This window comes from Panthera uncia, chromosome D1 (genome assembly GCF_023721935.1).
Source record: "Panthera uncia isolate 11264 chromosome D1, Puncia_PCG_1.0, whole genome shotgun sequence".
NCBI classification, from domain to species: Eukaryota; Metazoa; Chordata; class Mammalia; order Carnivora; family Felidae; genus Panthera; species Panthera uncia.
In genome coordinates, this window is record NC_064808.1 from 104187485 (window position 1) to 104207542 (window position 20058).

General features: G+C 37.9%; 1 protein-coding gene across 1 annotated transcript in view; it reads right to left on the reverse strand.

Annotated features, from left to right (window-relative positions):
- DDX10 (DEAD-box helicase 10) overlaps positions 1 to 20058 on the reverse strand; it is a 280373-nt gene that overhangs the window by 209086 nt on the left and 51229 nt on the right. The window contains exon 13 of the mRNA XM_049613892.1: positions 18990 to 19452. Within this exon, the coding sequence (XP_049469849.1) occupies positions 18990 to 19452 (463 nt within the window). The remainder of the gene's footprint in view (positions 1 to 18989; positions 19453 to 20058) is intronic.

Sequence of the window (20058 nt, forward strand, 5' to 3'; positions counted from 1 at the left end):
TAGAATCAAAAATACAGATGGTAACAAGTGCTGAAGGTGTAGAAGAATGGAAACTTTCAATACTGCTAGTGGAAATGCAAAATGGTACAGCTACTCTGTAAAACAGTGTGGCAGGTCCCCATCAAGTTAGAGTTATATGACCAGCAACTGTATATACCCAAAAGAAATGAATCCTTATTTGCACACAAAAATTTGTATATGAGTGTTCACAGCAGCATCATTCATAACTGCCAAAAGATGGAAGGAACTCAAATGCTCATTAGCTGATAAATGGATAAACAAAATGTGGTATATCCATACAACAGAATATTATTCAACCATAAAAAGAAAAGAAGTACTGCTACACGTAACAATAAGGATGAAGCTTTAAAACATGCTTAGTGAAAACAGTCACAGGAGACCACATATAATACCACTTACATGAAACATCCACTTACATGAAACAACCTGTAGAGATAGAAAATAAATTACCAGTTGCTTATGGTGGAAAGAAAATGGGGGTTTAAGGAGTAACAGCTCAAGGGCGTGGAACTTCCTTGTGGAGGTGATGAAACATTCTATAATGGTGAAAATGGTTGGGGGCACCAGCGTGGTTCAGTTGGTTAAGCGTCCAACTTCAGCTCAGGTCATGATCTCACGGGTTCATGGGTTCAAGCCCCGTGTCAGGCTCTGAGCTGACAGCTCGGAGCCCCGAGCCTGCTTTGGATTCTGTGTGTGTGTGTGTGTGTGTGTGTGTGTGTGTGTGTGTGTGTATCTCGCTCTCTGCCCCTCCTGCACCCACTCTCTCTCTCTCAAAAATAAACATTTATACATATATATGTATATGTATGTGTATACATATATATGTATAAAAAGAAAATGGTTGGACAACCCCACAAACACATTGAAAACTAATGAACTATACACTTTAAATGGATGAAATGTAGGATATGTGAATTTTATCTCAATAAAGCTGTTATTAGAAAAGGGAGTGGGGAGAGTGGAGAAGTGGGCTCAAAGTCTCCCACTGAGAAAGGAGTAATATGACGCATTAATTTTCAACATATCTAACCCTGTATCAGGCCTTCAAGGTCTAGAACAGTTCCATATCTGAGTATTTTACTGTCTTATTGCTGATTAAGAATCACAACTATTAATGCTAATTATAATGTTTCTTAATTAAGACTATTCACAGAGTTGTAAAAAGACTCCCAAGCAATCCTATTTACAAATGCACTAAAAAAGAATAAAATATCTAGGAATAAATTAAACCAAGGGGGTGAAAGACCTAACTCTGAAAACAAGAAGAGATTGAGGAAAGAAATGGAAGATGACACAAACAGGAAGATATACCACGCTCATGGATGGGGAGGGAATATTGTTGAAATGGCCATTCTACCCAAGCAATCTATAGAAACCATGCAATCTCTATTAAAAAAAAAAACAGTAACATTTTTCATAGAACTAGAACAAATAATCCTAGAATTTGCACAAAAGACTTCAAATAGTCAAAGCCATCTTGAGAAAGAAGAACAAAACTGGAGGCATTATGATCCCAGGTTTCAAGATACACTGCAAAGCTGTAGAAATCAAAACATGATGGTACTGGCATAAAAATAGACACATAGATGAATGAAACAAGAGAAAGAGCCCAGAAATAAACCCATACCTATAATGTCCATTAATCTACTACAAAGAAGGCAAGATAACAACAAAGAAAAGATCCCTTCAATAATGGTGTTAGGAAAACTGGACCACTATATTATACGCAAAAGACTGAACCTGAACCACCTTCTTAAAAATAAACTAAAAATGGATTTAAGACCTAAATGTGAGACCTGAAACCATAAAACTGGAAGAAAACATAGGCAGTCATCTCTTAGACACCAGCCTTAGCAATATATTTATGGATCTGTCTTCTCAGGCAAGGGAAACTAAAGAAAAAAATAAACCATTGAAACTACATGGAAATAAACAGTTTTTGCGCTATAAAGGAAACAATCAACAAAGAGGCAACCTACGGAATGAAAGGGACTATCTACAAATGATAAATGTGGTAAGGACTTAATACCCAAAATAAAGATCTTCTACAACTCAACACCAAAAAAACCAGAACACAATCCAATGAACAGAAATTTTTCTAAAGAAAACATACAGATGGACAACAGACCCATGAAAAGATACTCAACATCAGTCATCACCAGGCAAATGCAAATCAAAACCATAGAGAGGTATCACCTCACACCCATCAGAATACCTAGTATCAAAAAGAAATAAGTGTTCAAAAGAATGCGGAGAAAAGGGAACCCTGGTGCACTGTTGGTGGGAATGTAAACTGGTGCAGCCACCATGGAAAACGGTACTGAGCTTCCTCAAAAAATTAAAAACAGAAACCCCATATGATCAAATAATTCCACTACTGGCTATTTGCCCAAAGAAAATGAAAACACTAATTCAAAAAGATATACGCACCCCTGTGTGTACTGCAGCATTATACAATAGCCAAGATATGAAAGCAACCCAAGTGTCCACCAACAGATGAATAAAGAAAATGTGGTAGATACATACACACACACACACACACACACACACACACACACACACACACACACAGTGGAATATTATTCATCCATAAAAAAGAATGGAATCTTGCCATCTGTGACAACATGGATAGACCCAGAAGGTATTATGCTAAGTGAAGTAAGTCAGAGAAAACAAATACCAAATGATTTCACTTATGTGTATAATCTAAAAAAACAAAAGAACAAACAGACTCTTAAACACAATGAACAAACTGATGATTGCAAGAGGGGGAAGTGGGGGATGGTTGCAATAAATGAGGGGATTAAGAGGTACAAAATTCCAGTTATAAAATAAATAAGTCACAGAGATGAGAAGCATAGGAAATATAGTCAATAATATTGACAGATGGTGACAACACACACTGTAGTGAGCAGTTACTAATGTCTCGAATGGTTGAATCAATATGTTGTACACTTGCAACTAACATAACATACCATGTCAATTATATTTTCAGTGATAAGTATTCTACAATTTTTTAAAAGGACTCTCACTTCTAGAAGTCATATTTTAAGATGAATCTGTACCAAGTTTCCTTTACTTGATACTATGATCAGATTTATATTTAAGCTGAAATAAGTGGTCACAGTAATAAACTTGGATAATATGAAAACGTATCAATAGATATTATCCTTCGCTTGCTTCACTACTCCTCACCACGTCCTGCAGAGCTCTCCTATTATTCCAAAAGTGAAAGACCACAACTACTGCTCCCCCATCTGTTCATACTTTTACCCTCCTTAGTCCCAACTACCAAATCCAATGCAACCTTCAACACTCATCAAGTCCCACCTACTCCAGGAAGATCCCTGAACTCAAGCCCAAAGTTCTAGTTCTAATTCAAACCATTCTATTACTACAGTTCAACAATTTATATTATTTTCTTATACTTCTATCGTTATTTCACCAAATGCTTCCATATCAATATCCTGTCTCCTCAACCATATAACTTTCTTGAGGGCTGACAAGTCTAACTGTTATTCATATTTGGTACAGTATCATGTCCATATCATGTAAATTAAAAAAAAAAAACTTGATTAACTATAGGAGGGAAAACATGGCAGAGAATATTTAAAGTCAACAGACACAATCCCAAATGCTCAGGCTAGCCCAGATGCTTAAAGGCTTAGTATCTTCATTCTTTCCTCAGTAGGTTTTGAGTCTGGGTACTATAAACTACTTCAGTGAAAGTAGGAATAAATGAGTCCCTGAAGTTTCTACGGGCGTTTTTACAGAGATCTCAATAGAGTAAGAAAGAAGCTTATGTTCAAAGTAGTCCAGCAGGGTCTTTCAACCTGAGAAAACCAGAGACATAAATAGCCTCATCAAACAATCATTCCGTGGCATCTGCTAAGGCTTTACATTTCACACAATGTGCAACAAGTCAACAAATGAATGCTACTGGAAAAAAGCTTCCCAACTGTGATGAAACTACTCTTGCCCTCAACTTCTGATCTGAGGAATTTCTATAAAACTATCTAAAGCCATTCAAATTAATGATATAAATGACAATATAATTAAGTATAAAGTAGTTGTAGATCCAAATTTGAAAAAGCTTAAGAATCATTTTTCTTCTCTATACTACAAAATATACTCATGGTAAGAACATATAAAGCCAACACAAATGTGAACACACAGATCTGCCAAAACAATTCTTTCATTTCTTTTTTTTTTTTTTTAATTTTTTTTTCAACGTTTTTTATTTATTTTTGGGACACAGAGAGACAGAGCATGAACGGGGGAGGGTCAGAGAGAGAGGGAGACACAGAATCGGAAACAGGCTCCAGGCTCCGAGCCATCAGCCCAGAGCCTGACGCGGGGCTCGAACTCACGGACCGCGAGATCGTCGCGGGGCTCGAACTCACGGACCGCGAGATCGTGACCTGGCTGAAGTCGGACGCTTAACCGACTGCGCCACCCAGGCGCCCCAACAATTCTTTCATTTCTGGTAGAAAAGAATTAGATAATTTTGATTATCATGCTTACTCATATGACTCAGGAGATAGCACAACTACTACCTAGCAGCTTTTAGAATGCTTCTGCAAGCTTCTTGAGTGTGGGGACAAGAGAACCTGAGGGGCCTCCCTGTGGAGGAGGCTGTGTGCTGTGTGCTTCCTGTGAGAGACAGGAAGACTGCTTCCATTTGCTTCTGCCTCCATCTGCAGCTGAATAAGTACACAACTAGAGGGAAGAGTCTCATCAAGTCTACACAGAACCATATACACATTTAGACACGAAACAAGCCTTTGATGGGATAACGTTAGGATCAAACTGATCGCTACAAGTGAACACACTGTAAAATAAATTACTAGTGGCTCAATGTAAGAAGTCAGTTTTTCTTTACAAAATATTTTATTAAATTTTTAGGATAAAGGAGTATTTTAAATAACAATATTTTAAAAGCTATTGAGTATTTAAGGATGTTTTCAATTACAAGAAACGTGAACTCTAAAGAACAGAATATGTAAAGTGGCTCGGGCTACAAGATGGAAATGAAGGTGGGGGCTTGCTCTGTGTCTAAGGAAAGGGGCTTCAACACTGGCCTTTTAAACAAAAAGCAAACTGCACTTGGTCTCAAAGTCTGCCTGCGAGACTAATTACTCAGTGACACCACAGGGCCATTCCACTTACAGTAGAGAGCTTTCAGACTAATGGAGCACACTAATACCTTCTAAGGCAATGTGTATGAAAAGAGAATGAGATCTAGCACATTTAGATACAATTCAATTTCATAAAGGGTCAATACTAAGCAAAACTTTAAAGTAACCTATGCACTATGTAAAAATATTTGAGAATTATGACACCTTAAAAGAAGTTAGTTTTTCTAAAGACTTCCTCAACCATCTTTAGAAGAAGGTGGGTGGCCAATATTTCACTTATTTTTTCCGCTAGAGAAGACAGAGGACCACATCAAGAAAGCAGATCCAGACATCAAAACAACCAATATGAAGAGAAAAGGATGATGGATGGTTAAGAGAGGTTTAGGGAAGATTTCACACAAGATATTTACTGTTATCTAACCCAGTTTCTGAATTCCAATACAAGGGTCCTATCTAAAATTAACCCAATTGGCCAACAACCATTTTCTGGCCACTTATGTTCCAAGCACATTTTTCTATCAAACAGTACAGTCTCAAATTGGGGTAAGGAACCTGAATAAACTGATAAAAGGCCAACTAGATTTGAATTTTAAAAGTTCTACTCATTTACTTATCATTCACTCATTTCATTCAACAGTTACTGAGAACCTATCATAGTGAGAGGCAATCCTGATGGATCAGATACAAAAATGAGTGATATACATTCTCTGCCTCCTTAAAGGTACATGGTAAGGTGGGAAAAACAAACAATATGACAGTGCAGAGTGTTCAGTGCTATGACAGTGGTAAGCACAGGTTGCTGAGGAAGCACACTTTGGAGCACTGACTCAGTTTCAGCAAAAGTAACTCCCCACTATTTCAGGGCCTTATCAAACAAAATTAACAGTTTTCACAAGGAGGAATCTATGTGTCTCTGGAATTCATGTTGATTATTTAAATGGGAGTAGTTTTTCTACATTCACACTGGGGAAAAGCAGACCACAACAAAAAGACAGATAGAAACAGTTCTGACTTTTTGCTGCTATCTAGCTTTAGGAGACAACCATCCATGGGTCTCTCATGTGTCTGCCCATCTTCTATCCATTACTCTTCCAGATTATCTTTTCAAGGATGTCAACAGAGCAGACAGCCTTAGAAGATAAAAACAGTATTTCCCTCAAGGGCAGTGAACAGATTCGTTCCAGGACAGGTTAATAAAAGCAGTGTTTCCTGTGGGCAAAGGCTAGGCAGGTTTGCTAGCGGCCCTCTTCCAAGACGGAAGTTCCTTAGCTCTCACACAAACCTACTCTGTGGATGGCACTCAGCTGGCACCACATGCACATGGTCCCTATGGAATTTAAAAGCAAGAAAACCAAAGCAAACTTGAAGCTCCTACAGCTGACTGTGCCATGAATTGTCTAGCAACATAAATCAAAATGTGGCAAGCTTACTTGTTAATCTGCAAGTAGAGTGGCATTTCAGACTCTCCACAGTTCTTGAAACCTAGAAATAACTTGTTTTTCTCTCTTCAGTAAATAAGAGCCAAACGAATCTGTAATTTCCACCACATAAGAGAGCTAGTTAATGGGAGGTGGGGAAAGGGAGAGAGGAGAATTAACCCACTACCCCGTATCTAATCCTATAATTATAAACCCATTATAAATCTGGTTGGCTAAATGGTATTAGTATTCAGGCTGGAAACCAAATAGTGTCCTGAAGCCTGCCTGATAGCATATTTTTTGGCAATAAAATACTTTCTCCCTCCTTTTCATGGAAGGGAAAAAGTTAAAAATAGGGTATTATTTCTAAAAATGCCCATTAAAAAAACAATACTTAGTTCAAGGTATTAAATGAAATGGATCAATAGTTATTAACACACATTACTAAGTGTGCTTCAAATTGAGTCAACTAACAACACTTAATAGAAAATACTAAGGAGAAATAAGAGTCACTAAAAGCCAGCTTTTCAGATTTCTTAAAAAAAAAAAAAAAAGTCATTCTCAGAAGATGTGGGTGGGGAGTAGAGATAGCCTAACAGAACTTTACCTAGTCTTTGATGTGTAAAGTTCTACTTTATGGACATGTTGTCAGCAGCTAGAAAAAAGTCTACATAGATCAGGAGATGCAAAGGAAATAAAACAATGCTGGACCAAACCACAGGAGAGAACATTATCTAGCAAGTTCTTACTAAGTGTTTTGAACTTTGTAACTATTTCCCATATCAAACATTCTGAAATTAATGTACCTTCCAAAATTAGGAATCATAGCAAGGAAGAAAGCATTCCTCTACTCTGTTGCTCTCCGTAACAAAAACCAGCAGATATGAAAATATGTGCAGGTGGCAGAATTATTCTAATCATAAATACTCAAAAGATGTAACAGGAAATATGTCTTTTTAATTTAAAACAAACTTAGAAATTATTTGGAAGTAGGCTTTATAGTAACTGCTACTAAGAAATTAAGTGATTCATTTGCTCCACCAATGTGAGGGAAGGGGAGGAAGCTGACCAACAGTAATGAAAATTCCATCAAGAAAGATTATCCATGAAAACAGGAGCGGCATCCTTTAAGTGCTCTCCGAAAAGTTGCAATATGTGATGCCTATCTTACGTGTGCCAAACGCTTAGGATTTTCTTCATATATTCCAGGAACATTTACTAAGGCACTTGTTTCTAGAGCTTAAAATTAATGCACTGTAGTAATCACTACTGTGTTGGCTTTATTAACCTGTAACAAAATGTCAGTCTGTTTTCAATCATTTATAATGCCAAACAAAAACCAGCAGATTCTCTGTCCAACACTGTATCAGGACCGTCTGTCACCTTAATTCTAACAGCCAGCAGGCAAGAAACAAAAAGAAAAGAAAGGAAAACAAACCAAAAATAGCAACAGCCTTCCGGGAGTAGCAATGTCCAGAGATTGATGATCTGCTACTAGCTTAACAGAGATAAACTTTCTGTCCTATAACAAACACTCCTGACTTTAAAAATAAATAAAAATTTCAAAATTCAATTTACTAAAACTTCATTGTAGATGTTTCCAATCATGACTTATTCAGGAAGAGCTAGCTGTATTATTGCTTTATTTTGATACTAGGGATGAAAGTGCTGTTGATGAATGCAGCAGGAGAGACTCACTGAAAGAAAATGACCCTAAACTACCAACAAGTGCTAGGTGTCTGCCGTATGAAAGATGCTGCAGACGGTGCAACAACAAGCAAAAAGTGCAACCTGCCCTCAAGGAGATTCATCTGGCTACACATTCCTTTTACAGTCAATGCGCCTACCAAAAACCTACTTACCGGTTCTTCCTCTCAACCTTCCTTCCTTCCTTGAAGGGGTAAGCGCACAATTTAAACAGGGAACTGAGCACCAAAGAGGGTTGAGGAACCCTCACACTGCAGGTGTGGCAGTGTCCCTCACAGGATCAAATTCCACTCATCAAAAAGGACCCAAAAGGCAGGGAAGGGTTAAAGAGAAACGGCACAATTTTCTAAATGGCAAATTCTATGTTCCATTCACTAAGCATCATTCATTACACACATACACAAATATCCCCACAGCATTCTATGATGACCATATAAACAGCTTTTCCAACAAGGTGGAGAAAAAGAAAAAAACACCAGGATACTCTACGCTCCAAAATTAAAACAATCCAACCCAAAGAAAAGGCAGCAAAAATGGTAGAGCTAGAGCCAGAAAACAGAGAGAGGTGCGTCTTACTCTAGTAGTTTTTCTTTAATGTTTTGTAAAATTATTATTGTATGATGAATTGGAAATTAAAGGCCTAGTCCTTGAGAAAACATAGCTTGGGAAGCAGTGCCCTGAAAACTTTTAAAATGTAAGCCATCATGAAGTCGGTAGGACAACCTCACTCTCAGAAGTGCTGTGAACAGGAGTCAGGGAGCCCTGAAAGGGGAGCACTCCAGCATCACCAATCACACCCCCAACCAGAGGAAGCTGATTTTACATGTCCAATCAGGAAGAAGGAAGAAGTTCTCCTGGCCCAGCAACAGCCCAGCCAATGAGAAACCAACACACTCGGCCAATGAGAAGCCAGCATCACCTGGAAACTCTTCAAAGCAGCCCCTCCCAACTTCCTCCTTTCCCTCTCCCCTGCTCTCTGGATTTGCCTACGCTTCATCATAGTTTATCCTGAGTTGCAATAATCTGAATAAATTCCTGAATAAACTCATTTTGCTGGTAAAAAGGCTGACTCTTTTGGTTTTGGTTTCTAATGTCAACTACATACAGTTTATACTTAGATTTTACTGTCACTGAAAAAAACTGGCCTTTCTTAACATACAGGCATCCGTGTTCCCACTGAACTTTACTGAAGTGTCACTGGCTCTGGCCAATTAACTTGCTAGCATGGGCTCCCAGAGGGTCTGAATTCTCTTTACATTCCCTTTACCCAGTCTAGCTCCCAGGCTCCATTAACCAACCAGCAAATTACACACATGCTCAGGGCACCAGCCAAGCTGGAGTACTTGAAGATGTGTATGAAATAATATATTTCAACAAAAGCAATAAACTAGTCAACATGGAAAAAATCAGAACTTAAGGACTTCCACTGCTTTAAAATTTAGTACAACTTTTCTTTCAAATTACACATGGATGGAGGGAGCACAACAACATTTTCAGGGCTCAAAAACCAATCAAGGTCTTAAGCCAGCAATAGCAGAAGAGTGCCCTACGTACTCCCGGGGAGGGGCCTCTGGGTATTACATGTTCAACTGCAATACTCCACACACACCCCAACCCTGCCTCCCCCTTACTCCGCTTCATTTTTCCCACAACACACGCACTTATTTTTTTGTGCAGCTTCCCCCACTACAATTGAAGCTCCATGAGGACAAGGAATGTTATTAATGTTGTCAACACCTGGTGCTTACTAGGTGTTCATTAAGTATTCGGTGAGTGAGTTTTTCCTAAAAGACCCATGAAGCGTTCATTTAATAAGCCTCCATTTCACTTGAAATGCAAACTTTCATGGCAAAGCTTCACATCAAAGCAAACGTGATTTAACTCTGCCTGTCACCAATAAATGGCACTGTTTCAGCTGCTGCCTTGGACTTAAGATTTGTCATGTACCTTTGAAGCTGTTCCAAAAACATACATTGAACAGAACGAAGCAAAACAGAAATCTGTTCCAACAAATTTGCGAGGTGAATAGTATGTTGAGTACAATCCAGTGCCTCCACAAACACAGCCCTCCCGTTAAAAAGCTTTAGGGAGGTAGACATATATTGATTACTATGACTTTAAGAACAAAGGGTCTTACAAACAGCATTTGGAAACCTGTTCATAACCAGAGTACCTGCCATATTAGCCTAAATTCTCTTCAGTTATATCTGTTGGAGCTATAAATATAAACAAGCACGTATTGATGACTGAAAAGCTCCTTATTTCTGATTATCCTAACAATCAAGCTCAAGGGCAACTTACACGGCCCTTAAAAATAACCTGTCCTAGGGGCGCCTGGGTGGCTCAATCGGTTAAGTGTCCTACTCTGGCTCAGGTCATGATCTCACAGTTCGTGAGTTCAAGCCCTGCATCGGGCTCTGTGCTGACAGCTTAGAGCCTGGAGCCTGCTTCAAATTCTATGTCTCCTTCTCTCTCTGATCATGCTCTGTCTCTCTCCCTTCAAAAATAAATAAAAACATTAAAACAAAAATTTTTTTAAATAGCCTGCCCTATTTCACATTTCTTTCATTACCTTCACTTTAAAGCAAAGATAAACATATCTTGATTAAATAAAGTTTCTAAAAATTAGGCTATAAAATTAATGCACTAGAAAATTCAGTAGCCAGCAGATGCTTTAAACACTGAGGATGTATAAAAGCAGGAAATGAAGGGAAAAGTCAAAATATTTTGATACAATAATGATTCCACATGTGAAAGAATAAACATCAAGCCAAAAGCTTTTAGCTTTCCATTGTCAATTTACATCTTCAGGAAATCATATGCATAAAAAACTCAAATAGGGAAGGAAGGAAATATGTATTTATATATATAATTCAGTATGTACATCTCACTTTCAAGTCACACAATAACTATTCCTTTTGAATTGGAATGAAGTTTGAATTGCAATTAAAGAATTAAAAACAGGAAATAAGACAAAGAAAAAGCACCTGTAGGAAGCCAAGAGACACATATACCAACTCTATCTAGACTACTCAACAATGAAGGTCATCCCACCATTGTTCCACTTCATGGTATCAAAAGTGAGGGTACAGTAATCTTGACTCTCAGGTTTTAAAGAGCTCTCCCTTCTGTCTCATTCAACTAAGCGTTATATAAGACCACTGCACACATAGGTTATGGCAACCTCAGTGGTCACCCAGTACAGAATAGAAATTAGGACATTCATGGAGGTATATTATGAAATGCCAAAAAAAGAAAGACTAGTTAACCAGACAATCAGAATCCAGATGTCCATGACAAGAAGAAGTAAAGGCACGCTTCAAGAAGAGGCATGATCAGCAATGAATCTAGAAGAGTAGTTAAGATGTGAAATGCTGGAGTGGTCAGAGTCTTCAGTGTGAGTGGAAACTCACACAGGAAAGAATGGGCTGGTGGTGCAGTGGGGCAGGGGGGCAGGGGGGCAGGGGGAAGGGGGGAGGGGGGCATGGCAAGTTTAGGAAGCCCAGTTGAAAGGATGAACTTAAGGGAAGCATGGAAGGCCAACCACATGAAAAAAAATACTAACCTGACTGAGGTCTGCAGGAAGATGATGGGAAAACAGTGGGGACCAATTAGGAGGCTTATCCAAGCCAAGTCTGAGGCAGTAATGGGCTGCAGAAGAACAGCTGCAGTGCTAGTAGGCAGTAAAAATGAACTCTAAAAGAAACTCCTAAATGTAGAACTGCCAAGAATCAAAACAAAGCACAATTACACTGAGGCTTGTGTCAGGTGGGCATAGGTACAAATTCCAGTTATGCCACTTCACTAATTCTGCAACACTGGGCAAGCAATTGACCCTTTCAAAGTCTCTGTTTCTTAACCTGCAAAATGGGGGCAATACTGCATAAGACTGTGGTAAGAGTTTAGTATATGATACACGATAATCAAAGTGCATGACAGATTACAGAAAACTAATAGATACTCATCACTTCCTGACATTTCTTTTACAAAAACTGAGTTGTCTGCAAGAAATTTCAGGAAATAAGCTACCATAGTTCATTCCCATGTTAAATCAAATAATTATGGGGATAAAAAACAGCTAAACCAGCACTCTCCTGCAACAGTTCATCAGCATGCCCAATCATTCCCCAAACAACGACAATACTTCCTCTAATGTCCATTTAAATCAGCATTCTTTAAATATAAGTAAAATCCATATCCCAATATCGCCTACATAGTATCTTCTAGAAATACACTGCACAACACTGATAGCCACAAGAATACTGCCAGGTAACTGGACAGAGAACTCCACCCAGGAAATTAATGCAATAATTTTATTTAATGATTACACATGAAATACCTACTGTTAAACCACTTTTAGTTCTATTTATAAGCAATAAATCCATTTCTACGAGGCACTGCCTAATATAGTCTGATTATATCAAATTATAAACTCTCCATAAATATTTGGCTGTGATGTTGACTGCACCTGTGATATTAGTGTAGGGTTTAGCACTGTCCAGATCAATGCACAAGACTGAGAATGTTAAAAATGCTCTATCCACTAGGCTATAATCATAAAAGCAAACTGGTTTCCTAATATAACACCTGAAGTAAATGAAGTGCATCACTTTTTCTTTCTACAACTGGTCCTGATTCAGACAAAGGCCTTATTTTCCCCAGCAACTCCCTCAGACACTGCCTGGCCATGGCACTGGCAAAACTGTATCACGCCCTTATCTGTACATTCCTACTATACTTTATCAGCTGGAAATCATAGCTAATGTTCACACTCTTCTTCTACATACACAACTGTGCTGGGTGCTTTCTATTTCTAATCATAACTCTGCAAAATAGACACTGTTATTGGACCCATTTTACAGACACACACTAAGGTTCAGAAAGTTTAACTACAGAACATCATGCCAGAAATAGTTTTCCAAACTAAACACATACTTTCTTGTGGCATGGTTTTTCTCACTCTGTACTCTTTGCTGAGAGTGCTTTACCAGCTCATATTAACACCTATCTGTTATTTAAGGTACAATTGCCCCTGGGGCCATCTTCTCCCCCAAGTGCCAATATGAGAGCTTTAAAACATTTGGTTGCATGAATGAATAAAGGAAGAGAAAGCTGGGATTCTCTACTGAAATTCTAGTTTAATAATCAGCTACATTAACTCAAGTCATAAGCCTCTAAAACTCACTAAGTACCTAGCACAGTCCCTGGCACCTGGTAGGCACTCAGTAACTGCTCCCAGAAAGAGGGGAAAAAAGACAAGTAGGAAGGAGGAGGAAGAGGAAACAGAAAAGACAGAGACAAGAGGCAGAAAAACCAAGCTTCCATATATAGGAATCTTGATTCGGAATTTTAGGTATTTTTGTAAGAGGATACTTATAAAAAATAATATTAGCTAATCTATGTTTTACCAGCAGCGAGTTCTTGCAACACCAAGAATTTCTGTGCAAAAATGTAAGACTCCAAGTAAACGTAATATAGATTCTACTATAAACAAAGACTTATCTATGAGTATCATTCAAATCTTAAGACTGACCTAGGTTTACTGTTTAGATAGCTGTAAAAGGACAAATGCTGAGCTAAAAATGGAATCCACCTATCAGTCTCCTCCCTAAACAATTATAAAATGAGAAACACAAAAGTATATGCTTAGAGATTTCATTCTTATATTTAAGAAATGTTTTAAAATCATTTTCAAATTCATCATTGTAATTATATATTCACACTCCTAACACTGTTTCCTTAGAGTCAACTTTCTTGCCAATACCAAAAAAAAACAGCCAAAACACAGATTTCTTCCCGATGACAGGAGGTCAGCCAACCTTCTCTTAACTGCCCTGGTGCGTGATCACCCTGACTACGCTCTCTACCTCCCTGTCACTCTTGATTTGCTCCCCAGTGCTAAGGAAATCTATTTCTCTGCCAATGCCTTCATCCTGTCAAATAGAAAAGGACTATGACAGGGCAGTCTTCCAGAAGACACTGCTTGCACCTGCACTCGGCACCTCTCTTCTCCATTCATGCCCAGATCCAAAGAGGCAAACGTACCAATTCTGTATTCGACGTGTCTGCACACAATGGGTAGCACAAAGAAATGTAACGTGCTATCAGTTATGCTGACATCACCCATTTAGATCAAGTAAACTAAATGCAAATCATATGGTAGGCAACAGGACAGGAGAATGTGATTTGGCATCAGAGATAGGTTCTGAGTACTGACTCCACCACTGTAACTTTGGAAAAGACATTTAAAAGGCTTTGTGAAATTTAAATATCATCTGCCTTTCCTGTGACGAGGACAAAATGAGAACTTGTAAGCATCTGGTATATGTTAAAACACCAAATAAATTATTTTATCAATGACAATGATTATTAAACAAATCCCATGTCATCTGCAACCCAATGTGTCCCCTCCGATGCTCCAAGCTATAACTGATTCAACAAATCTCCTCCACTTTCCAAGGGGGCAAGAAAGGAAAGAAAGATAATCGGGACAAAGAATAGCCTGTGATAGAAGGAATGAAACCAGTTCTCTTACATGTCTGGTATGTTGTCCCTAACAGCAATTATGAAACAGGAGCAACAAAAAATATGTGAACAAAGACAACCGTGTCTGGAAAAAGTACTTAAGTCTCCCAAGGGGAATATAGCGTTTATGTGTAAATAATAGTATTATTTCCATTGTGAGTATGGTTTGGTTGGTATTCTTTTATCAGGTCTATCCTTAAAATTAGGTAATAGAGGAAGAAAGCAGCCTGCAGTGAGTACAACTCAATACTAAAATATAACATGCAAGAACAAAGGCTAAAATAGAAACCTGACTGCAAATGCTGATGCAAAAATCACACGCAAAACAAAATGCCTTAAAAACAAGATGAAGAACCAGAAAGATGGTAACAATCTGAGAGCAAGTAAACATTGACTCTGAAAGCCTTAAGGCACATAACAAGTAAAGCTGGCAAGATTAGGTGGGGAAGAGGCAGTAAGCCTTTCTATTTCACCCAAAGAACCAGTAATTTCAACTGTAGCTGTATACAGCACTAGGGAATGTGCAGGAAGAAAGAGAAAAACATTCCTTTTCCAGCCTCTCAAAATCCTGCCGTCCCAAACTATTCCTCACGTTTGATGCATACGTCATACACTTCCAATTTATTTCATTTAAAAACATCATGTAGGTATTTTAAAAATAGAACTTCCTATAGTACACCATGAAAATGTATTCTTAAGTTAGAACTTTACATCATTACTATTAGATACTTTTATTTACTACCTAAATTACAAAGCTTGGCCTACACAGGCATATAATTTAATGAGTAAAAAAAAGAAAGTTATTTATGCTCATGCTTATAGAAAATTAAACAATACCTTTTGAATCATTTTAAGCCAATCAGATAAATCATATTTTTAAAATCTTATAGTTTCAAAATATAGGTTTCCAAAAATAAACCCCACAGGTATGAATTATATCTAATTCACAGCAAATAAAATTATCAAAGTGAAAGAATAAGAAATTCAGCACATCACTCATTCATTCATGGAACATCTTTGAAATTCAACAGGAGCTAGACACTGTACCAGGCCCTGAGTACATACTGGTCAGTAAGACATTAATTTCAAGGAATTCAGAATCCAGTAAGGAAGGCAGGCCAACACACAATTTTGTGTGACAGAAGATAATAGAAAAAGTTTAAAAACCCAAGAACACCAACTAATGTTTAAGGACTTTTGGAGACCAACAGAAAAGACCAGTATCACAGCACAGGAAAAGGAGTGAAAAAGACAAGCACAGAAATTATACAACTGAAATAAATGATGTTCAATAATAGAATCAATAAAAGATAAACTCAAATGGTAAGACATTTCTCACTGATTCTTTTTCAAAATAGTAAAAACGTGGTAATATTCATTGTTAGAGTAAGTAAAGGGGCAATGGCATACAAGGCCAGGGTCAAGGGCTGTGACCTCTCTATAGGATAGTATGGCAAAATGTATAAAAAGTTTTTTAAATGTGTCACAGTCCCAAAGTCATTAGAAGAAAACAAGCCAATATCCCTCATGAACACAGAAACAAACATCCTTAACAAAATATTAGAAAGCAAAACCATGCAATAGATAAAACACATCGTGACTAAGTGAAGGTTATCAAAGGAATTCAATGTTGGTTCAACATTAAAAAAATCAGTATGGGGGCGCCTGGGTGGCGCAGTCGGTTGAGCGTCCGACTTCAGCCAGGTCACGATCTCGCGGTCCGTGAGTTCGAGCCCCGCGTCAGGCTCTGGGCTGATGGCTCGGAGCCTGGAGCCTGTTTCCGATTCTGTGTCTCCCTCTCTCTCTGCCCCTCCCCCGTTCATGCTCTGTCTCTCTCTGTCCCAAAAATAAATAAAAAACGTTGAAAAAAAAAAAAAAAATTTAAAAATTTTATAATTATACCTGATGTTAGCTTTAAGTTTTGTGTAAATGCTTTTTTCGGGGTGGGAAAGTTCCATTCCATTACTGGCTGGTTTAGTGCGTTTATCAAAATGGATGGTGAAAATTTTGTCACGTGCTTCCCCCCCCGAAAAAAGCATTTACACAAAACTTAAAGCTAACATCAGGTATAATCATAAAAGACTAATGTTTTCCCTCCCACAGACGAGGAAAAGAACAACGATGGCCACTCTCACCAGTGCTATTCAACATAAAATATAATTAAGAAAACGAAATAAAAGGTACACAGATTGGAAAGAAGAAACAAAACCATCTTTATTCACAAACCCCATTACCATCTACAGAGAAAATCCCAAAGAATCCCCCAAAATAAAGCCACTAGAACTAATGGGTCAGTTTAGAATGACTAGCATACAAAAATACTGAAAACAAAGGATTAGAAATTTGTATTTTAACAGTATAATTTATAATAGTATTGAAAACTATGAAATAAAGATGAATCTAACAAAAAAATGTGCAAGATAGACATGCTTAAAATCATAAAACCACACTAAAACACAGTAAAAGCCTAAATAAACGGAAAGATATGCTGTATTGTTGAATCAGACAACTCAAGATGTCAATTCTCCCCAAACAGATTTAAAGATTTCAATGAAATCTCAATGAAGATAACATAAGGGTTTTTTTTTTTTTGTACCAATTAACTAGCTGGTTCAAAAACTCATAAGAAAATACAGTGGCCCAAAAAGAACCAAAACAAAATTTTTTTAAATATCAAGTTCGAAGACTTGTACTACCTAATTTGAGATTTACCATGAAACTAATCAAGATGGGTATTACTGGAGAAAGGATGGCTAACAGAGACAAGAGTCAAAGAGACCTACATATACGTGGTCAACCCTGGACAAAGGGGACAAGGTTCCTGAATGGAGAAAGCACTATTTAACAAAGATACTGGTTCAACTAGACCCCAAATTTAAAAAAAAAAAAAGAAAAAAGAAAAGAAATAAAAGAACCTTAACCCTTCCCTCACACCATACACAAAAATTAAGCTAAAATAAACTTTAGCCCTAAATTTAAGCACTAAAACTATAAAACCTCCCAGGGAAAACATAGGAGGAAATCTTTGTGGCCTTAGGTTAACCACCGACTTATCAGATACAACACAAAGTGTATCAATTCTATAACAAAGAGTAATAAATCACACTTCAAAAACCAGATCATTATCCATGTACTTAACCAAAAACATTAGAATACCTAGGCTCAATTTCCAGCTATGCCAGCAACAAACAGTGCACGTCACTATCTTACGGTCTGTCTCCCAGTTGTTTTTTCCCTTTACCTGTGTAATGAGACAGTACCTACCTCACAGGGTTATTCAAGGACCAAATGAGATAATGTTCAGAAAACACCAAATTATACATTAAGTACTCAATAACGATGTTTGCTACCTTTCCAAGATTTTTATTTAGTTACTTAAACACCATCTGAGTTTCACAGTTCAAAATTTAGAATTTCCACTGTGAGTCTTAGAGTTTATTAAAAATTAGAGCTCAGCTTCAGTTTTTAATTCAATTCACTTTAAAGAAATGATGAAGAATAAATGCATACAAAATAAGAAGGGGACCAAGGAAGGGGAGGAGAAACACATTAACCGCACACCTACAGACACTCCAGAAAACAGATGCTTTATCTGAATTCTCTCTCTTATTTTTCCTAGCAGGTACCTATAGAGGAACAAAGGATCTACATGAAACTTTTAACAAACCTTCATAAGTGGCCTTTAAAAAGGAGTGCTGGCTTTCTATTTAAGACCCTGCGTTGGTGCCCCAAAGCAAATGTCTCGTTACAAGTTAAATCCATGCTTAGGGAGATTAAATTGTTGTAAGGGATATTTGTAATGATTTAAATCAGAAAGTAGTATGTTAATAATCACAGTGAAGGATCGTCATGCTATAAACCATAGAACCCCATCACCTGCCTTCCTTACTGTTATAACCATGGCTCTGGCTACTTTTAAAACATGCCTCAGAAGAGCAGCAAATGAGATTAAATTCGTCAGCATTCTTAGAGTTCCCTAGGTTATGAACAAGGAGAATTCTCTGGCACTTATTCCATCTTTAAATATGGAGAAAGAGGGAGCCTTCACTTCAAAGAATGTCATTCTACACATTTCTCCTAGTCCTTCCTGCCCCGAGAGTTCCCCCCCAAAGGCCACAAGCAACACACAGTAAGAAGTGGTGGGAAATAACAGAAGACCATCCAGTGGGAATAAACTTACCTGTGGTGTTTTATTCTCTTTAAGGTCCAACCCAAACACATTGTGCCGCTTCACTGTAAAGAAATCAGCATCGTGTCCATCGTCCTCGTCCTCATCTCTGTCTAAGAACTGCCCAGGGGCTTCCTTGGACTCCCCAGTGCTAGGGACAGACTGAAGTGAAGACTCTTTTGATTTTGCCAGTTTCTCTTCCATTTCTTCCTCATCTTCCTTCTCTTCTTCCTCTTCATCACTAATCCCCTTACCCGGTGTGTATTCTGTCTCTTCTGGTCTTTTCCCACCTTTCTGAAGGATGGACATTTTCTCATTGAAGTAGGCTCTAAATTCTTCTACTTCATCATTGGTGAGGGAGGGAGCCCTTGGCTCAATTTGTTTGTGATCTTGGCTCACCACCAATTCTTTGGGGGGTTGTTTCTGCATTTTCTGAAGAAATCTTACCCGAGGTGCCACAGCAAGACCAAGAGATCTTAAACATGAACAAACGAAAACAGTTATCTCAGCACACTGATGGTGTGCTTATGGTATTATGCAACAGTTTCTCAAGAGTGGAGATCTATTTTTGGAGTTTTTAAAAAAACACTCCTCTGAAATACAACTCAATCTTGACAGATTAGATGATCCAAAAGGCAAGCCAAAAAATACCAAATACCCATCAGAAAACACTGAAGATACCTCACTTTTCATTAAGAGGTTAACAAGGTATAACAAAGAGCATGAAACCAGAAACAAGGGAACAGGTCAAGTACTAAATCTGCCTATTTCCAGTTTACTTCTTTCAGCCTTGGCTCCCTCAAATACAGGATATCGATACCTACCAGGCCCACCTCACAGCTGTTGTAACAATCCGACTTGCTAACTATATGAAAACACTTTGTGAAATGTCAATACTAAACCTGGAAAAGACATGGTCAAGAAAGGACAAAACAGCTCTCTGCAAAGAACAAACTCAAATTACCACTGTCCTCTCCTCTTTTACTACGACATAATCACTTCTACAAAAATACATTTATTTATTTTTGAGAGAGAGAGTGAAGCAGAGCACGAGTAGGGGATGGGCAGAGACAAAAGGAGA